At 57.9% G+C, this 19,841-nt stretch overlaps 1 protein-coding gene across 4 annotated transcripts; it reads right to left on the bottom strand.

Annotated features, from left to right (window-relative positions):
• Window positions 1-308: 308 nt before the first annotated feature.
• LOC133232809 (uncharacterized) lies at window positions 309-6,310 on the bottom strand. 4 transcript variants are annotated; one of them, XM_061392695.1, is made up of 8 exons: window positions 5,416-5,959; window positions 4,309-4,392; window positions 3,516-3,604; window positions 2,894-3,079; window positions 2,113-2,250; window positions 1,703-1,895; window positions 656-760; window positions 309-534 (listed from the first exon to the last, which is right to left on the bottom strand). In XM_061392695.1, the coding sequence occupies exons 1-8, from the start codon at window positions 5,543-5,545 to the stop codon at window positions 317-319; spliced, it is 1,143 nt and encodes a 380-aa protein (XP_061248679.1). In that variant the 5' UTR covers window positions 5,546-5,959; the 3' UTR covers window positions 309-316. The 4 variants fall into 4 exon arrangements, with proteins under 4 accessions (XP_061248679.1, XP_061248676.1, XP_061248678.1 ...); XM_061392694.1 differs by lacking the exon at window positions 5,416-5,959 and adding an exon at window positions 5,985-6,310 and having other exon boundaries at window positions 460-531; window positions 656-987; XM_061392693.1 differs by lacking the exon at window positions 5,416-5,959 and adding an exon at window positions 5,985-6,310 and having other exon boundaries at window positions 464-534; window positions 656-987.
• Between the last annotated feature and the right edge of the window lie 13,531 nt (window positions 6,311-19,841).

Raw genomic sequence — 19,841 nt, 5'->3', positions numbered from 1 at the left:
GCAGCTTCATATAAATGTATATATACATACATACATATCCAGAATGAAATATGCAAGAAAATAGTAATAGTGGTTATTCTTAGGTGGTTTTTGAAAGTATATTTTGCCCAGCTCTTCTGGTTAACCTCGCAGGAGCGTGGTGTAGATATATTCTTTTTATTTTGTATTGGCATGTAGCCAATGTGGTGGTTTCAGGTGGACAGCAGAGGGACTCAGAGGAAGGTGGTCTTAACCACCGAGTCCCTAGAAAGGAAATCCAGTCCAAAATTATGTGCTGTAATGACATTATTTTGTAAGCAAAAAGATAGTTATTGTTTTAAAAGGTAAATTTATTGTTTAACAAGTCAGACGATTGCAAGGTAAAGCCCCAGCCCCCCACCAGGCCACCCGACGCCGGCGTCCCTTTCCGTGTCCTCTCGTCCTTCCTCCTGCTGGTCCCCGAAATGCTCTCATGCCCCCCGGGCTGTGGTGGGTGTCCCACCTGTCCCGGCACGCTTGGGCCCCCATCCCAGACACAGCAGCATGCAGGGTCTGCTGAATGAACAGGGGGAAGGCATCACCCCATGTGTCACAGGAGTGAGGGGGTCCCAGGAGACCAGCAGATAACGGGGGTGTCATTTTACTGCCTCTCCTTCCGCCTCCTCGCTGGAGATACCTGCCCTCATCACCTCCATCCATCCTAGCCAAGGCACAGGGTCCGTCACCCCGTCCGCAGGGTCCTCAGCACGAATGCCCCCTTTCCCAGTGCCAGCTCCGTGTCCTGCGCAGAGACGCCCCGGTGCCACACAGCGCGCACTGACCGCTCAGTCCAGGGGAAGAGCAGCACGCACACCGCGCGGCCGGTCTGGGCTACCTCGTCCGCGCTCACGGCCTGCAGGCGCCGGCACAGCTCCTCCGGCGGCAGCCCGTCCACCCTCACCATCACCATGTTGGTCTCCACGGCAGTGGGATCCACGGAGCAGACAGGGGACGCCAGTTCCTGGAGCCCTGGGCCCGAGTCCTGTGGTGAGTTGAGCCCAACCCCAGGATTCTATGGCTACCCCTACCACCCTGGCCTTGTCACCCAGGAAAGGCAGAGGGCAGCCCAACTGTAGAGGGAAGAAAGGAGGGAGCCTTAGTCCTGACCTGGGCAGACTTGGCCCTGCTACTTTTTAGCTGTGACCTTAGACACATTAGTGGTGGCTCAGATGGTAAAGAATCTGCCTGCAATGTGGGAGACTTGGGTTCAGTCTCTGAGTTGGGAAGGTCCCCTGGAGAAGGGAATGGCAACCCACGCCAGTATTCTTGCCTGGAGAATTCCATGGACAGAGGAGCCTGGTGGGCTACAGTCCATGGGGTCGCAGAGTTGGACACAACAGAGTGACTAACGCTTTCTTTAGACAAATCAATTAACCTCTCGGTTTCCTCATCTTTAAGGGGGGACATTGTGGGGTTGTGAGGATTCAACCTAGGTTCAAGGCTACATTCTGCTGGATCCTGCAGAGAGTTACTGACCCCTACTGGGTGCCGACTAGTCCAGGCCCTGCACTGGGTGTGGTCTGGTAAAGTCCTCGTTCCCTGGATCCCACCCCTCCTGGTTTGGTGACTGACCTTCACCTACTTGAGTTGGAGGGATGCACACCTGCTGGGGACTTGGGCCCTGCTACAGGGGACCCCCAAGGACCACCCTGGGGCCAAAGGGAAGTGGCGGGGTATCAGGCACCTCTGGCGAATCTCTGGGCATTCTGGTGGTCCCTCTGCAGCATCTCCTCGGCGTCAGCCAGTCCCACCAGGGCAGCTGCGGCCAGCACCCCTGCCTGGCGCATGCCTCCACCCAGGGCTTTCCGGAGGCGCCAGGCTTCTTCAATGAAGTCCTTGGGTCCCCCAACCAGGGCCCCCACTGGTGCACCGAGGCCCTGAAGGAAGAGAGGAGTCCTGCCCGCCTACCCGTGGGTGTGCATCTCTGTTCTCAGGGCTCTGGAGGGCACAAGAGGGATGTGGAGGGGCAGACACTGTGGCCTCATTAGGGGAGAGGGTTAGAGGACCCAGGGTGAGCACCTGCCTGCCCAGCAGCCCCAGGACACAGCTCAGCCTCTTGCAGTGGGCACCTCCACCCTTCTGTAGCTTCCCTACCTTGGAAAAACAGAGAGACACAGAGTCGCAGTGCTCCACGATGCAGGCAGGGGGCACGCCCAGAGCCACCGCGGCGTTCATCAACCGCGCCCCGTCCAGGTGGACGCGGACCCCATAGCGTCGGGCCAGCAAGTGCACCTGCGGGCAAGACGCAGGTGGGGTCAGAGGGGCTGAGCCGGGGGGAGGATGGGTCTCCAAAAGGTCACTAGAAAGTCACTGGGCTTGTCTCCTGGAGGAAGGACGAAGGGTCTGCATGGTTGGTGACCAGCTTGGCCATCTGGAACCTGAGCAGTCACTCTGGGTCTGGGCCTGGGCCGTCCTCTATGAAAGGGGGTCGACGATAAGGGCTTTATCTCCTGTTTATGGCGGGCTCACTGCAGGCCAGACCACGGATGCTTCGTCCTGTCTAAGCAGCACCACAGCGCCATTGGAGGGGAGCCCTCAGCCCTGTTTCCCAGGTGAGGGCGAGCTGGCCCTCAGGCCATTGCACGGAGAGTGCCAGCGCTCAGGCCTCGCACGCTGGCCATAAGACCTGGCCAAGCTGGTGCTGCCCGGGGACTCGCCCCCAAGGGTGGGTCTCTGCTCTTTGGAGGAAGGTTGGGGCCCTGGGGGGTTCTACACTGGGCCATCATCCCCTTTGCAGCTGCACCTAGAATCACACCCGTGTCTCCCAGAGCAGTTCTGGCCACTGATGGGCACACAGACATGTTTCAGAGGAGACTAAACCCCAAGAGGGGACCCAGGGCTAGTGCTGGGGGCACAGCGGTGGGGCTGGGCCTACCTGGCGTAGGTATTCCATGGGGAGGACCCGGCCCCCCGAGCTGCTGTGGGTGTTCTCCAGGCAAATGAGCTCACAGACCGGGTGGTAGGGGCTCCCAAGGCCCCGTGTGACCAGCCTCTCCAGCTCAGCCAGGTCCAGGGTGCCGTGGGGCAGGTCTGGGAGGGGGTGGGAGTGCACCCCTGCGATCTGCAGGGGGCAGAGGATAAGGTCCAGGGGTCCAAAAGTACCTCCTACCCCTGTCTTGTCTGCTCCTCCCCAGCTCTGGGCCATGGAGGCTTCCACCTGAGCTGTAGCCATGGGCACAGACATCCCAGCCAGGGGGGATGGAAGACACCATGTTTGCCTGAGAGGTTGGCGTCCCTCCGGCCTGAGCGCCCAGTGCACTGAGCGCCCACTAGGGGGCAGCAGGCATACAGCCAGCATACAAGCTGCAGGACTGAGCCTAGCCTGCCGCTGCGTGGTCAATCTGGGAATGGCTCTCCTTCCTGCCTCCCCCAGAGAGGCCACCGGCCCAGCCATTTCTTCCTCTGCAGGTCCCAGCCTGGTGCCGGGGAAGCAGGTTCCCACCACAAGTGTTGAGCATCCTGTGCTGGCCCCAGGGTGAGAGGTGCTGGGTGCTTACCTGAGCCACCCCGCCCTGCTCATAGACATGGAGGTGGCATTCGTGCCCCAGGAGGAGCTGGGAGCCCCGGCGCCGGCAGTGACACATCACTAAGGTAGATGGGGTGGGGGCAGTGTTGGCATCAAGTGTTGGCAGATTGCACCTGCCAGCTGCAGCCTGTGGTCTCGGTGGCCGCACATGCGGGTCCAGGGGCCCTCAGTCAACCCTCTGAACCCCACCTCCTCCTGGGCCATGTCCTCCCCGCATCTGTCCCCACCCAGCTCAGCCAGTCTGACCCTCAGGGCCACAGGCAGCTCCCAAGTGCCTTATGCCAATTAGGAGAGAGCGCCCCTTTAAGACACCTTCCTGCCATGTGCTGGAAAGCATCCTACTAAGTCCACAAGTCTAGGCCTGTGGATCGTTGGGCCCTGCACATTCTGTTCCTCCTCCCGATTCTCGGCAGCCCCCCTGCAGAGTACCTCCTGCAAGGGGTGGCCAGCCACAGTGCTCCCCTTTGAGGGCTCAGTAGCCCAGGGCACAGCATCAGTCAGGTGCCAGAGGAAACAGAGGGCACCAACTGGGAAACCAGACTGCTTGATAAAGAGGCAATTTACAAAGGTGTGGCAGCCTGCAGGGAAGTCACGAGGTTCGAGGTTCGGGGGCAAGACCCCCAGGCAGGAAGGGGTGAGAGAAGGGTGTGGCTATGGGTTCCAGATGGCTCAGAGCGCCACTGATGTTGTCACAGCCCCCTCTACAAAAGGGAGAAGTGTGGAAGGAGGGCCTGGAGGGCAAGTGAAGGTCGCCCTGCGCTCACCAGAGATGAGGTTGGCCATGGTGTTTGTGGGCACGAACAGGGTCCGCTCCACCCCAAGCAGCTCTGCAGCTGTGGCCTGCAGCTCTGAAGTGGGAAGGGATGGGGGTAGGGGCCCCATTAACAATGGCACTTTTCAAAGTCCTCTCCTAACTGACCCCATGAGCCCCTTGTCCGCATAAGGACATCTTGCCCAAGGCTGTGGTGAGTGGCCAGTCGGGACGCCAGCCCGCCTTCCAGCTGCAGTCTGTGGTCTTGGTGGCTGCACATCTGGGTTCAGGGGCCCCTCAGTCAACCCTCTGACCGCCTTCCACCCCACCCCCGCCTCCTCCTGGGCCATGTTCTCCACCCCTCCCCCCCCAACATTGAAACTCTGTGGTTTGAACCCTCCTGTCCCACCCAGACCTCACACCTGTCTGACTTCCTTTCCCATCAGTCCCTTGCAGGTGGGGCCCTGTGGTTTCTCTGCTGACTTCCTCTCCCAGAACACAAGGACAGGAGCCCTCAGAAGGAGACTCTGGGGGGCTGGAAGGGGGCGGGGCTTCCGGCTCCTGCTTTAAAGCTCCCCTCCCTTTGCCATGACATTCAAGACCAATGGGATCTGGCCTCTGCCTCCCCTCCAGGAACAAGGGTGCTGTCCTACACCCCAGCTCCAGCCACATTCCCCATCCATATCCTGAACACCTTTCTCACCACTATGCTTCTGCCCTGGTGAGCCAGCACTCTCTTCCATGCCCGGGACTAGGGGTAGAGCATCTCATTCATCTTTGAAGAGGTTCCTCCACAAAGTCCCCCTTTCCTGTGAGTCCCATGTTTCTCCTCACCCACCCCTAGTCTCCAAGGCACTCTCTGTGGATGCTTTAACCCCAGCACCTCCCTCACCCAGGGGGATGACTGTCTATGCGTCAGACTGCCTGATGAGCAGTGGGTCAACATCTTTGAAGTTCCAGGCCAACAGTGGGTGTCTGCTGGACGCTTGATCAGCCCCATCATTACCTGACCCCACATCCAGGCCCTCAGGGCTAAAGTCATGACCCCGCGACTTGCCCCTGGCACAGCTGACGGTTTATACACACCCCAGCAATAGTAATGGCTCACTATGGCACCTACCCTCAAACCAGGGTGGGTGGCAGCAACTTTCAACCATCTTGAAAACACTTTTGAGGTTTCTAGAACTCACTCCTCTGGAGGAGCAGCCTATGGAGAAACCCTTTCTAGATGGGTTTTCTGTTGTCTTCATGTGGGAAGGTGGTGGGTGCAGGACAATAGCCAAGGGTTCCAGAGTGAGAAGACCTGAGTTCGAGTCCTGATTTGCCGTTTACTCGACATGGGACTTAGAGCACCTGGCCTAGCTTCTCAAAGCCCTTCTCTGCAAGATGAGATAACACCCACTCTCATCGTGTCTTGGGGCCGCACTTCAATGAGCACACAGATCGCCCGGCGATCCTGTTAACTTGCAGATTCTGGCTCCGGAGGTCCGGTGTGGGACCCGAGACTCTGCATTTCTAACAGGCTCTAGAGTGATGGGTCAGACTGAGCTGCAACGAAACCGAGCGCAATGCACGGCCTGCAGCTGAGCCGCCACCCCGAGCCCCGGGCCTCCGCTCCCGCCAGCACCACGGACAGCGCCCTGGGGTCGCCGCGAGGACCCCCGGCTCCGGCCTGCACGCCGGGCTCACCGCGGACGGTGGGGTCCTCGCCGTAGTCGTCGTCTCCCACTACGGCCTCGGCCATGGCGCGCCTCATGGCCGGCCCGGGCTTGGTCACCGTGTCGCTGCGCAGGTCCACCACGTACGTCGGAACCCCCGCCAGGCTCCCAGACCTCCGCGCCCAGAAGACCCGCTGCTGCGGGGTCGCGGCCCGGGTCAGTCTGCGGAGCATGGCGGGGATAGTGCCGGGCCCTCCAGCCCCTATCTTCCTCGGCCGGATCGGAGTGGCAGGGCTTTCCAGACTTCGGCCGCGATTGACCCGGGCTGGCCGGAGGGCCCGGCGGCATGCTGGGAGTTGTAGTTCAGCTTTCGTCGCGGCGGACGCTGAGCGCACTCCCGAGGCATCCTGGGAGTTGTAGTTCCGCTTTCGTCGCGTTCGGCTCCGAGCGAACTTGGGCTGAGGGAGAGGAAGGGTTGGCGCTTACCCGTGAAGAAACAAAGCCCAGGCAAGTTTCTATTGAGCAGACGCTCATGTGCGTTTTTACCGTGTGTCCAGGACTGTCCCAGACACTTTACAAGTGTTAAAACAGTTAAGCCTCCCAACAGCTGTCCGTTGACAAGCGTTATTATCACCCCATTTTACAGATGGGGAAACTGAGACGCACAGAGGCAATGAACGTGCCTAAGGTCGCTTGGCCGGGAGCGTCCAGCTCTAACTGGACTGTGCTATGTTGCCCCTAAAAAAGTAGCTTCCCATCATCTACTTTTTTCAATACAGATTTATTGTGCACCTTTTGCCAGGCAGAGGGATACAAAGATGATCCCGAAGTCTGAGCATCCGACTTCAGGGGCATAATGGAGGTGGAATTAGGGGGGTGACAGAGTCCCCTCCTCCGTACCCACTGGCCCTTGGTGGGGGAGAGGGTGCTGCTTCCACCCCGGGCCAGTGTCGGGTTGAGGGGTGGGGAGTGGTGAAGGGCCCTGACTGACTCAAGTCCCCACTTAGCAGGTGGGTGGTTTTGGACAAGTCAATTAACCTCTCTGCACCTCAGTCTCCTTAAATGCAAAATGGGCTGTTTTCAGAATTTGATGACTTAAGGGTTTTTTTGTGCTGAGTCTGGCGCCTGGCTGGTAGTAAATGCCACAGATGAGTGTTTTCTGTCTTACTTCTGCTGTTTGATTGTGGTTACTGGTCACAGCCCAGGGCACTGGGGTTTGGTGCTGCTCTGTGGGGTGCAGCCCGACTCCGCCTGGACTGGGGCTCCTACAGGGTTGACCATCCCTCGGCCGGGGAGGACAGGCCTCTCTCTGGGCGCCCCGCTCCACTTGCAGCTCCCCTTCCCCAAGTGTGGGCCACAGATGTCTCTTCCTCATGGGAGGAGACTGGACCCTAAGGGCTGAACATGACCAGAAGAGGCACCCACAGCTCTGATCAGGGCAGCCCTCAGCAAAGAGGACTCTGACACTGACCTTCATCAGAGCTCTGACATGTGTCTGCTCCAGGTCAGGTCTGGGGATAGAGGAGAGCAAAGTAGCTTGCCCTTGAAGTTCTTTGGGATGGGGACAGGATGCTGCCTGTTGGCTCTGGGAAAAGTTGCAACAGGCCTGGCTGAAGCATCAGGGCAGGCTTCCTGGAGGAAGCAGTGATTGGCTGAGCTTTGAAGGCAGAGCAAGGTGTTAATCAGACAAAGGGAGAGGGAGAGTGGCAGTGGGAACAGCTTCAGCAAAGGCTTGCGGTCAGAGGCAGCTGGAACATTTGAGGCCTGAAAGAGAAGGGAGCGGGGGTGGAGATGGAGTCCTCTCCCCTGTGCCTGCAGAGCCATCGTGAGAGGGCAGAAATCGCAAGTCCCTGTAGGATCTGGGGCCCCAAGGACACCCATCTAAAGGAAAGGCCCGCTCTGCCCTCCCCAACTCCCCCCTTGGTGCCCTGCGGCCCTGACCCACAATCTCCACTGAATTCCGGGCCCTGAGAAAACAAGCCCCTTATCTCAGTGTCTGGCTCCAGCCCTTCTGCTGGGAAGTAGGGGGGGGTGGCGGGGAGTAGAGGCCTCTGTGGGAAGGAAGGGAGGGGCTGGGGCAGTGATGGTGGCTTTAGGGGGAGCAGGGAGAAGGGGGCAAACAGCTGGATCCGCAGGCACCTCCCACCATGGAAGAGCCACAGAATGGCCTTATGTTTGCGGGCATTTCACCTTCCCTGCTAATCCTCACCGCCACGCTGTGGGAGAGGGATTAGGCGTGGGCCTCAGGGCTACCCGAAAATGCCACCACGGTGAAACAGCTGGTCACCAAACTGGGCCTTTCTTCTCCCAGGGCAGAGCTGTTTCCTCAGCAAGCTGGGCGCTTCCTGGGGAAAGTTGGCCCCAACAAAAGTTGCTTCTGCCAGGTGGCTGCTTATCACCGCCTATCTTGTCCCAGGACACCTGGGCCACCACCCCCTCCTTGCCCAGTGGTGGCTTCTCCAGCGTGAAGGGAGCAGGAAGCTTGGGCTATCATGGGAGAAGGCTGGGGGCCCTCCATAGCCTGTTTCTGAGGCCTCATCATGGGGGCTTGCTGTTGTTCAGTTGTTAAGTTGTGTCCGACTCTTTGCAACCCCATGGACTGCAGCATGCCAGGCTTCCCTGTCCTTCACCATCTCCCAGAGTTTGCTCAAACTTGTGTCCATTGAGTCGGTGATGCCATCCAACCATCTCATCCTCTGTCTCCCCCTTCTCTTGCCCTCAATCTTTCCCAGCATCAGGTTCTTTTCCAGTGAGTCGGCTCTTTGCATCAGGTGGCCAGAGTATTGGTGCTTCAGAGACCCTCTGACCAAGACTTGGTCTCAGAGAGTTGTGTAGGCACACGCATGTGTGTGAATGTGTCTACGTATGTATGTATATATGTATATGTGTATACGTTTGTGTGTGCATGCATGTTGGCATGCCCACCCAGGTATGTGTGCACTGTGCACATGTGTGTATACTCGTGGGTGTATGTCACTGTACTAGTATTTCTTATGCACGTGTATAAGCACACCTCAAGAGATATTGCCGGTTTGCTTCCAGACCACTGCAATTAGGTATCGCAAAGTGTGTCACATGAATGTTTTGGTTTCCCAATGCCCATAAGTTATGCTTACATTACACTGTAGTCTTTTAAGTGTGCAATAGCATTATGTCTAAAAACAATGTACATACCTTAATTAAAAATATTTTATTGCTAAAATTGCTAACCATCATCTGAGCCTTCAATGAGTTATAATCTTTTTTTTCTTTTTCTTGGCTGCACCGCATGCAGGATCTTAGTTTCCGATCAGGGACTGAACCTGTAGTGGTTAATTAAGACTCCACTTAATTGGACCGCCAGGGAAGTCCTAGTGAGTTGTAGTATTTTTGTTGGACAATTTGAAACATTTCGAGAATTACCCAAATGTGACGCTGAGACGCAAAGTGAGAGTGTGCTCTTGGAACAGTGGTGCTAATAGACCTGCTCGATGCAGGGTTGCTGCAAACCTTCAATTTGTTAAAAAAAAAAGGTGAGATGAAAGCAATATCTTCGAAGCTCCGTGAAACAAGGCGTACCTGTCCATATGTGTGCATGTTTGTGTGTGGGCATGTGTGTGAGTATGGGTATCCCAGGTGGCGCTAGTGGTGAAGAAACTCTCTGCCACTGTCAGAGACACAGATTTGATCCCTGCGTCTGGAAGACCCCATGGAGGAGGGCATGGCAACCCACTCCAGTATTCTTGCCTGGAGAATCCCATCGACAGAGGAGCCTGGCTGGCTACGGTCCATAGGGTCTCAAAGACTCGGACACGACTGAAGCAACTTAGCATGCACACCCATGTGTGCCCATGTGTGTGTACTGGTGTATACATATATATGTCTGTGTGCATGTATATATGTGTGTGTCCCTGGAGTGTGTGAGGTCCAGTCACCCCGTTGGTAAGCCAAGGACAGTCCACAGCTCCCAGACTAGGATGAGAAGCCAGAAACCCGTGGTGCAGCCAGCATTGCTCGTCCCTCCCCAGTACCCCAGGTCACTGGGCTGATCCCCTTCTCTCCTCCTCAGCCCCCTCCCCGACTGTGAACCTGGAGGCCTGGGGTCCTCTCCTGCCTCCATGCAGACCCACCCACTCCATAGCTACTGCCCTAGGTCAGGCCACATTGGGCTCCTGCCCCTGCCTCCACCCCCGGGATGCAGCCCGCGCTGCCCACCCCCAGCCCCCCTCACCCCACCCCCCACCCCGTCGCATCCTCACAGCTGTCTCCCTCACAGTGCTGCAGCCCTTTCTGATTCCCCGAATGCACTGGCCTCACTCTCACCCCGAGATCTTTGCACCTGCATGCCTTCTGCCCGGAAACCACCCCCCGCCCCCCAGCCAGTGGCACGTGTCTCTGGTTACCACCGTCTCTGTTTTCTTGTCTCAGCTGAGACGCTCCTTCTGGGAAGCACCCTGACCCCCTTCCAGCAGGGAAGGGAGGTGGCTCTCCTCTGGGGTGTCAGTAGGGTCTCTTCTCACTGCCTGCAGGTTTGGGGAGAGGTCGGGACGCTCTTGGCCTTCCAAGTGTCCTGTGTGCCCAGACCAGCAGCAGCCCCCCAGTACTCCGTGATTTCAGTTGAATGGATGATGAGGGGGCAATGGCCCAACTTCCCTGACCCCGGGGACCCCCATGCAGTATGGACACTGTCGTGGGAGGCAGGGAGCCCTGTCGGGAACTCTGACCGTGGAGGGCTACAGGGCCCCTGTGCAGGAGGAGGCAAGAGTGGGTGAGGAACACATGCTGGGGAAAGCTGGGGGTCTCCGAGGTAGCCCTTCCTGGCCTTCTGGAGGTGTCTGTCCCGCGAGCAGGGTGAGGATGGTGGGCAGGTTTTCAGGGGAGTGAGATATGAGTCCTGGGGTGGCTGCCTCTTGAGGCACCCCCAGGCCCCCTGGCTCCTCTCCAGGGACAGGCTCTCTGGGGTGTGGGCGCACACTTGTGCACACACACACACACATGCACGTGAGCCAAGTTCAGTGTGCATATTCCTGTAACACTGGGTCGCTGGCAGGAAGTGAGCAGTGGGGAGGCTGCTGCTGGGAACCTGGGGCTGGCCCCGCTGAGATAAAGGGAGGCCGCAGATTGGAGCTGGAGATAGCGGCCGGGGCCTGTAAACAGGTTGGGGAGATGTCCTTCCCATCTCATCCCCTTGGCCCTGAGCCTGCAGGATCCATAGGGCGCTGGCCTGGGTCCAGCCCCACAGCCTGGGAGTCGAGGGAAGGCTCTTTGTACCATCATCTCTGAAGACTGGGGGGGGGTGACAAGGGACAGAGCGCTGGGCCTGGGAGCCAAGGTCATGTTTGCTCTTGGGAGGGAGGGTAGGGGGGTGGGAGGAGCCAGTTCAAGCCCTGTGCCTCCCCTTCTGGGGAAGGAAACGTGACATGCATTGGAGGGGTCGCCTTCAGAGCTGTCTCTGCATTTCCGAACAGGGTGGGGGACCAGGAGAGAATGGGAGCCATGGGAGGCTGCACCCTACCAGTCAGCAGGCGGGCTCAGCCGACCGCCCACAGTGAGCTTGAGGTTATGGTAGCCGGGAGACCCCGCGCTCTGCTGGCCAAGGGGAAACCATAGAACTTGCATCCTCATTCCATGAACTCCTGGACCATGAGCGCCAGGAACAGGGCTGGGTGCAAGTCTGTGTGAGGAGTCCCAGTGCCTGACACAGTGGGTGCTCAGATACACTTGTGTTTTTGAAAAAATAATGAGCTGCCCACACAACCTAATACAGAAAAGTGCACGAAGCATATATGCACAGTTTTACAAATACATATAAAATGATCTCTCATATCATTGCCACTCAGATCAAGAAATAGAACATAGCCAGGATTCCAGAAGCTTCCTTGCCATGCACAACCCATTCCCTCTGCCAGAAGCTTTGCTGCAGCCTGACTTTTATGCTCATTACCTGCTTTGCTCTATCGTTTTGCCATCACCCTATTTCCTTAGTTAATAGCTAGCACTGCTAGCTTTTGGATTTGCTGTGAATTTTGGGTAATGTATGCCTTAAATCCCTGGAGATGGGATAGGCTACCCACTCCCATATTCTTGGGCTTCCCTGGTGGCTCAGATGGTAAAGAATCTGCCTGTAATACGGGAGACCTGGGTTTGATCCCTGCGTTGGGAAGATCCCCTGGAGGAAGGTATGGTAACCCACTCCAGTATTCTTGCCTGGAGAATCCCCATGGACAGAGGAGCCTGGAGGGCTACAGTCCATGGGGTCACACAGAGCCGGACACAACTGAGTGACTGAGCATGCATGAGTGCCTTTTTCGATGCTCCAACTGTCAGATTCATCCGTGTTGCAGCTGTAGCTCACTCTTGCCACAGCTGTGTGGTTTTTCCACTGTGTGCCACAGTTGATTTCTCCACTCTGCCATTTGGGGACCTTTGGCTGTTTTCAGACGTGGTTTCCAGACAGCCCTGCTGTGAGCAGGCACATTCACCCTGGTGTTGCTTGGGGCACAAATGCGCACATTTCTGTTGGACACACGCCTGGGGAGGAACTGCTGAGGCTGTGATCCTTATCTCCTCACTAGACCCTCCTGAGCCTTCCCCAAAGTGGCCAACGTGATTTACATGCATTGTTCTCGTTGCTTGCTGTTCTCGCCATCCTCCGCATCATCAGACTTCAAAACTTTAGTCATTCTGGTGGACATGTGGCGGTTTCTTGTGATTTTAATCTGCTCTTTCTGATAAGTGACGAACTTGAGCACCTTTTCTTAGGTCTTAACCATTCAGATTCCGCTCCTATGAGGAGCTTGATAAAGTTCTCTAGTTGCTTCATCAGAGTTATTTCCATATGCTGGGTACTAACCCTTGTTAGTTATATGTATGGGAAAAAAAAGTCTCCCTTTTATGGCCTGTCTTTTCACTTTTATGGAATTCTTGCTAGATCACAGGCTCTTTGTTTTCTGTAGTTAAATCCACCCCGCAACCTTATGATTGATGTCTTGTTTAAGATCGCTTTCCTTTCCTCAAGGTCGTGATGACACTCTCCTCACTGTCCTCTGAAATATGGGAGTTCTGCTGTCTCATTAAGTTTAACCACTTGCTGGTGCCATGGTGTGAAAACTGCACTTCGGAGAGAAGGTGCCTGTGTGACACGGGGCTCCGTCCTCTCCACCCCGGGGTGGCCTAGGCTGGCAGTAGGGGGCTACCCAGGTCAGGGCGGGAATCAGAGTGTCCTGACTGGGGGAGGCTGGGGAAGGTCTTGGTCAGAAGTGAAAGAAAGGATGGGAGGCATGTGCCACGAAGGCTTTGGGAACAGAGGTGTCCTTGGACAGGCCTTTCAGCTCTGTGACCCTCGTGGGGGTGGGAGGCCTCTGCTGCCTCTCGGGCCCCCCCAGAGTGTGCAAAGTTGGGGGCTCAGCCTTTTGGGATTGGAGGTGCTGGGTCGGCATCTGACCCCTTCCACAGAAGCACCCACGCTGTGGGATCCCGGGGTCAGGCCACAGGGAACTCTGGGTCTTAAGGGCTCTTCAGGGGTCTGGGGAGTCTATGTGGTTGGGGGCAGAACAGCCCAGGGTGAAGCCTGGCAGGTGGACGGGCAGAACGCTGGAGTCCAGGGAAATCCACTGGGACGGTATACCCAGGGTGCCCTCCATTCTGCGAGGAAGCAGCCAGCCTTCCAGGAATCGCTTTGGGGTGGGGAGCAGGGAGGATTGTAGGGGGGGCCAAGCAAGCCCAGGGCTGGGTCCCCACTTCAAGTGTCTCTCCTGGTGGGGGATGGGGCTGGGTGTATGCAGGCAGTAGGGGCAGGAGACATGGGGGCAGCGGGGGACATAGCCTTGGAGACCTTCTGAATTTCAGGCTCTACCAGCTGGGGCCAGGGTACCCTCTGGGCACCCCACCTTCCCAGGCTGCCCCAGCTCTGGCTTCAACGAGAGCAGACCCTTACACTTTCTGCCCCACCTGCCTGCCCCAGGCCCCAGCTGGGCCCCATCAGCCATGTCAGGCCAGCGTTGAGGGCCTGGCATTATTTACTGCGGCAGCTTCCTCCTCCTTCCAGTAACTTATCCTCCAGCTCCAGGCAGCTTCTGATCAGGCAGCAGACCTCTAATCTCTCGAATCTGCTCTCTTACCGGCATCAGCCTCTCGCTTCCTGTTACTCAGCCCCGGCTGAGGCGTGGGGTCAGCTTTGAGCTGGCCGGGCCCCGGCTGTTCCCAGGGCCTCTGCCCAGGCCCCTCAGTCCACCTGGCAGGGAGCACACAGGGGTCATATGCCAGGCATGGGCTTGGCGAGCCATCTGGGGTGGGACCAGCTCTGCAGATGCTGACCCTGTGCTGGGGGTAGAGGACCCCAGGATGTGGGGGGCATGGGCTCCGAGGCTGCAGCTCTGGGTCCTGCACAGTGGGTGGCTGAGGCTCCTCCACTTGCCCTCTGCTGGGCAGAGTATCCACGAAGGGTGCCCTTCCCCTCTGACCTCCTCTGCCTCCCGGTCCCCTGTGCCTGCACTGGGGCCCGAGCCTGTGTGAGAAGGGAGGGCACACGAGGTTCTGGAGAGCAGACCTGGAAGGAACACACAGGGACAGAAGGAATCGGGGCTTCAGCCTTATCTGCAGGGGCAAGAGCTTCCGCTGCAGAATTCCAGGGTTATGCACCTTGGGTGGGCCTCCCTAGCTACCAGAGGAATGGCAAGCTCTCAGGGTAAGGTGGGGGCAGCAAAGGCTGCCCTGCCTCCACTGGGCTCTGAACACGGGAACAGACATCAGGCACCCTGGGCATGGATCCTACCTTGTCTAGGAAAGGTATTCCTAGTGATGGCGCATCTGTCCTCGAGCCCTAGCTTCTGCATCAGTCATGTAGCCAGATTGGAACCAGGTATCTAGTCCTGAACAGCGCCTCCCTCTGTGCCCAGCTGCAGGAATTTTGTCTTATAAGGAACCCTACCTAATCCTTCTTTAGGCTTCCAGGTGGTGCTAGTGGTAAAGAACCCGCCTGCCAATGCAGGAGACATAAGAGACGTGTGTTCAATCCCTGGGTTGGGAAGATCCCCTGGAGGAGGGCATGGTCAACCTACTCCAGTATTCTTGCCTGGAAAATCCCATGGACAGAGGAGCCTGGCGGGCTACAGTCCATAGGGTTACAAAGAGTCAGACACAACTGAAGCCACTTAGCACAACAGTCCTTTATTTTGTCCGCAGTGGGCCTGTTCCTATCCTCTGTGCCACAGACTCATCTCATTTCTCTTCCCCTGGCAGTCCTGCAGAGGATAGGAGATGCTCATTTTTTTTTGGGGGGGGTGGTCCCAGGACACCTTGGGCTTGACTTCCCAGCTGCTGACCAGACGGCTGGTGTCAGAGAAAGCAGGTCTTCACGGTGGCAGAGTTCAGAGGGGATCTTTGGGAAGGAAGAAGGTCAGAGTCTGAGGCTGGGGAATGGGCCAAAGTAGGGGATCTGCCAGGGACCCCATCCTAGCTGGGGAGGCCAAGGGATCTGACTGGGCCCCAAACACAGAATAATCCCCTAGGGTGGGGAGGAGACTTTTATGCTTAGTATTTACATTTCATCCTTTTAAATGTCTCTCTTTTGTGAATATTTTATAATGCAAGTAATAGATTCATACAGTCATGGAAACTGAAGTCTATAAATAACTATGCATATATAGTTATGAGTTCATATGGAGTTATGAGCTCAAGCGTTTCTTATGAGAGAGTGCATGACCCACGCGGTGAGAGGGTTTGAAGGTCACTCTTTCTTAGCGCTTGTGATTTTTTTTTTAAATCCTGGGCACCTTCCTACTGAGTTTGAAATCCAGGATGGCAGGATGAAGGAAGGTCCCACATTCAGGCACTTGAAGGTCTGGCATCAGCAAAAAGTCTTGAGCTGGCTTGACGGGGATGATGGAGGGGTCTAAGGACCCGCAGGTGACACGGGCATAGATGGGGCTCCGGGCTGTCTCTGGTGGGCACCTGCTCTCATCGGGAGAGAGGCAAGACTGAGCTCACCCTGGCGTGGGGTGAGAGAGAGGCAGCCATGGCTGGGCCTCTGGTCAGGAACCCAAGATCCCCTTGCTCAGGGTTGAAGACAGCACCCAGGACTGGCACCTTCTGAGCACACCCACCTGTCTCTCCAGTCCTGGGTCCCTGGGAGGAGCTTTGTTACTGGAGCGTTTAACTCCACAAAGTATTTGTCATGCTCCTGTGGGGCCCCGGGGAGGGACAGGACACAACTTGTGCCATCACGCACCTGGTCAGGTGGGCAGGCAGCGGTACAAGATGCCAGCGATCCGAGGTGGGAGTACATTTCCAGAGTCCTGGGTGAGCAGAGGCTAGTGCTCCCTGTCGGGGTTTGTTGCTCCCGGGAAAGGAAGCTCAGCAAGAAAACGCCAAGTCGTCAGTCCATCTACCAGTCAGTATCCACCGGGCACCTATCAGGTTTAACCAGCCAGTTCTGGGTGCTGGGGTAGGGGGCTTTGTCTCCCACAGAGGACGGAGGGCCCAGGATGGATCACAAGGAGCTCTGCACGGCAGGACCCTGATCCCCATTTTACAGATAAGGAAACTGAGGTCCGGGAAGTAGACTAACTTGAGGGTAAATAGAAGAGTCTGGATTGGAACCCATACCTCCCAGGTCTGGCAGTGAGAGCCACAGGTGTGTGGACAGCCAGCAGGGGGCAGTGCTGGAAGAGCCTGGAGGCACCGCCCAGCCTTGCTCTCCTGCGGTTGGAGGAATCCTGTGTATCAGGAGTTTAGCTCGCCTCCTCCTCCAGGAAGCTTTCCATGATACCCAGCCCCCAACACTCTGCCAAGACACACCCTTTCCCTCTCTCCCCTCTGCACCTGGCTCACCTCAGAGCAGCCCTTGACACCAGCCACTTGGGCTCCCTCTCACTGGGCTGCGGGCCACTTGAGGGCAAGACCTGTGTCCTTTGTTCTCAGCATCCTAGCATCCTTCCGGCTTAGGACATGGTAGCTGTTAAGGGAATAACCGAATGAATGAGGAAAGCAAGAGTAGAGGGTGCGAGGGCCTTCCTTCCAAAGATGGGACGTGGCTCTGGAGAGAGGAGCAGGATTTGCATGCACTGGCGGGAGAGTCTGCCAGGGGACGACTCCAGCCTAGGCATCAGACAGCACTGCCAGGTGGGAGCCCTGGCAGGTTCTTGAGCAGGGGCTCGGAAGGGCAAGCCTCCCCTTATCCCTGTGCATCCCATGCTGACCCTCCTGCAGTGGGGAGGGGCAGGAGCTGCACTCTCCAGGCCTAGGACCTGACTCCTTCTGGAAGTTCTTCCAGCCTTCTCACCTAAGGCCCTCAAGCTGCACCTGGGAAAGGCGTCTGCCAGCGGCTGGTCGGGAATGCTGGGCGACGAGCTAGTCTAATTTCCCTTCCCCTGGCATTCCTGCAGAGGATGGGAGTTGGCCCTTTTTTGGGGGGGGCGCCTGGGCACCCTGGGCTTGACTCCCCAGCAGCTGACAGGACGCTGGCATCAGGGAAAGCAGGTCTTCACGGTGGCAGAGCTGAGGGCAACACTCCCCTGGAGCCCGGGATCAGTTCCTTCGTTGGCTCATTCGTGTGTTTATTCAGTAAATGTTTATTGGGCACTCCTGGGTGCCTAGACCCTGCTCGGTCTTGGGGTTGGTGGACTGTGGCCTCTGGGGATGTGTGAGGGCCATTCTCATGGTGGTGCCAGTCCCCCTCACTGCACAGGTGGGCTCCTCTGCCACCCTTTCCCCACCCACTCTGGGCCAAGCAGGGAGACAGTCCCCCTGGGGTGGGGGAAGGGGCTCTGGGGGTGGCGAGCCCCTGGCAGACCCTCCCCAAGTAGCAAGCAGGGTGGGGTAGGGGCCTCCGGCAGCCCTGCCCGGCCCCACACAGAAAGCTGTTCCCGGAATGGGGGTTTTAAACTTTTTTTTTGTTGGCGCATATGCATGTGGTCTTAATTATTTATACGCAGCACTTATCTCCCCCAAATGTTTTATCGGGATTCGGCAGATCCGAGAGATGGAAGCCCCGGGGCAGGAGCGGGGGTGCGGGGAGGGGACTGTAGGGGAAGCAGTAGGGAGCCGGGGGGTGAAGGGAGCTAGTTTAGGCGTCCCCTAAATCAGCCCGGGGGTGAGGGAAGGAAGGACCCCAATCGCGGTGGGTCGGTTTAAGTCTTTCAGGCCCTGATGGAAGTTGGGAAACCGCAGCGGGTATCCGGCCTGCCTAGTTAACACCTGGGGCGGCTTTGCTTAACCTCTCTGGGCGCTGGCCTGTGTGGGTCCCGCCGACAGGGGGCGCCACGCCGCGGGCCACTTCTCCCCCACAAGCGTCCCTGGTGGATGCGAAGGAGGATGAAGAACCACATCTGGCAGCAGCAACCCAGGAAGCCTTGAGAAGGGTCCCTGCTCTTTCCTGGTGGAAGTGGCCAGAGGAGAGATCGGGCCTGACCTTGGGATCCCTCACCTGTTAACGTGCAGGGGCGTTATGTCTTCTTTATGCTCACCACCCCCAGGAGACATTTCCTGCCCATTTTACAGAGCAGGAAACTGAGGTTCAGGAGAGTCAACGGTCTAAGGACCTCCAGCAGAGCAGGGATTGGTGCCCATGTGGACTCAGGCAGGTGGTCTTTCCTGGAGCAAGGGGAGGGTACTGGGCCGGGCCTGCCCCCTCACTTGGCCCCCAGAATTCCAACGTCCCCCAAGCTGCATATGCCCTGTATATGCCCTCTTTTCCTGGACGTTTGGGCAGCGCGGGCGGGAGATTCCTGGAAGCGCCTCCCAGGCACACACCCCTCCTTGCACCCGCCCACCCTGTGCTTGCAGGATTTGCAGGGGGGCTCTGAAATCCTGGGGTAGGGGGCCAGGAACCTGAGCCTGGAGGGCCCAGGAGTCCCCCACTCCTCTTACCGGCAGTGCTCAGCGCGCTCTGGCCTAACCCCTGTCCTGCCCGCACCCAGGAGGCCTTCTGGGGCCCAGAGCTGAATTGGCGCCCGGGGAAGGCGCGCAGAGTGTCCCACCGGGAGGTCTGACTGGGGATAGGGGGCCCCGCGATGGGGTGGGGCATGGGGCACTGGGTGGGCTCTACCCCAGCTGCCTGGAATTCACAGGGACAGAGACTTAGAGGTGCACCCAGGAGCCTCCTAGCCCGCGGCCGCCTTCCCCCTCCCCACCGGGGTCTTCCGGGGAGTGGGGGGGCTAGCCCCTTGCTGGGAGAGTGTGCATGTTTGTGCTGGGGGTGGGGAGGACTTCCTTGAATTTGCCGCTGCGGGCGGAATCTTCCTGGTTGGGGCTGGGTGGGGGCCGGGTTGGGGCAAGCTCTTGGGCCCCCTGGAATCTAGATTCCCTTGGTTGGGGCAGGGCCAGAGAGGGGGGGTGTCTCACCCCAGGTCATGGAGTCGAGGCTCTCTCTTTGAATGGGAGATTCCCGAGAGCTCCGGACGGCCCTGGGTAATCGGTTCATCGATTAACAGCTTGGGTGTGGGGGGTGCTTCAACAGGGGGCGGGGCTGCTGAGTCTGGGGCCCAGCCCAGCGAAGTGTTGCCGGTGGGAGGCGGGGAAGGCGGTAATTCCAGGTTGGGGAGGGTCTCTGCGCTTCCGTAAGACTCTGAGGATCCTCCGAGGGGCCCCCCGGGTGCCAAGCGCCAGCTGGGCCCCCTTGGGCCGCTGGAAGAATTGGTTCCCACCAGCCAACCTGTTCCCATAGCCAGAAGTTGCCATGGTGACCCCCTCCCACCTTCAGCTACAGCTTTTCCAGTAAAACCACTGCAGAAATCCATACTTCCCGACAGGCACGCCCCCGGCCCCCCACCCCCCACTCTGCGCGGTAGGGAGCGGCCAGGAGTTAACCCTCTGCCTGCCGGCTGGCCGGAAATATTGGGGGAAGTCAGGGGAGTGAGAGCTGGCCGTGGGGGACCTGGGGCTGGAAAGGAGAAAGTGAACAGGGTAGGGC

Source organism: Bos javanicus, chromosome 19, assembly GCF_032452875.1.
Source record: "Bos javanicus breed banteng chromosome 19, ARS-OSU_banteng_1.0, whole genome shotgun sequence".
NCBI classification, from domain to species: domain Eukaryota; kingdom Metazoa; phylum Chordata; class Mammalia; order Artiodactyla; family Bovidae; genus Bos; species Bos javanicus.
The sequence above is the reverse complement of the archived record's forward strand: the minus strand, read 5'-3'. Positions and strand labels throughout refer to the sequence as shown.

Coding starts and splice junctions, on each gene's coding strand:
- LOC133232809 (XM_061392692.1), bottom strand. CDS start 6,186: ATGCTCCGCAGACTGACCCGGGCCGCGACCCCGCAGCAGCGGGTCTTC. Junction 1,896..2,112: donor TGTCTCTCTGTTTTTCCAAG/GTAGGGAAGCTA, acceptor CTCTTCCTTCAG/GGCCTCGGTGCACCAGTGGG. Junction 988..1,702: donor TGCCCAGAGATTCGCCAGAG/GTGCCTGATACC, acceptor ACTCGGGCCCAG/GGCTCCAGGAACTGGCGTCC.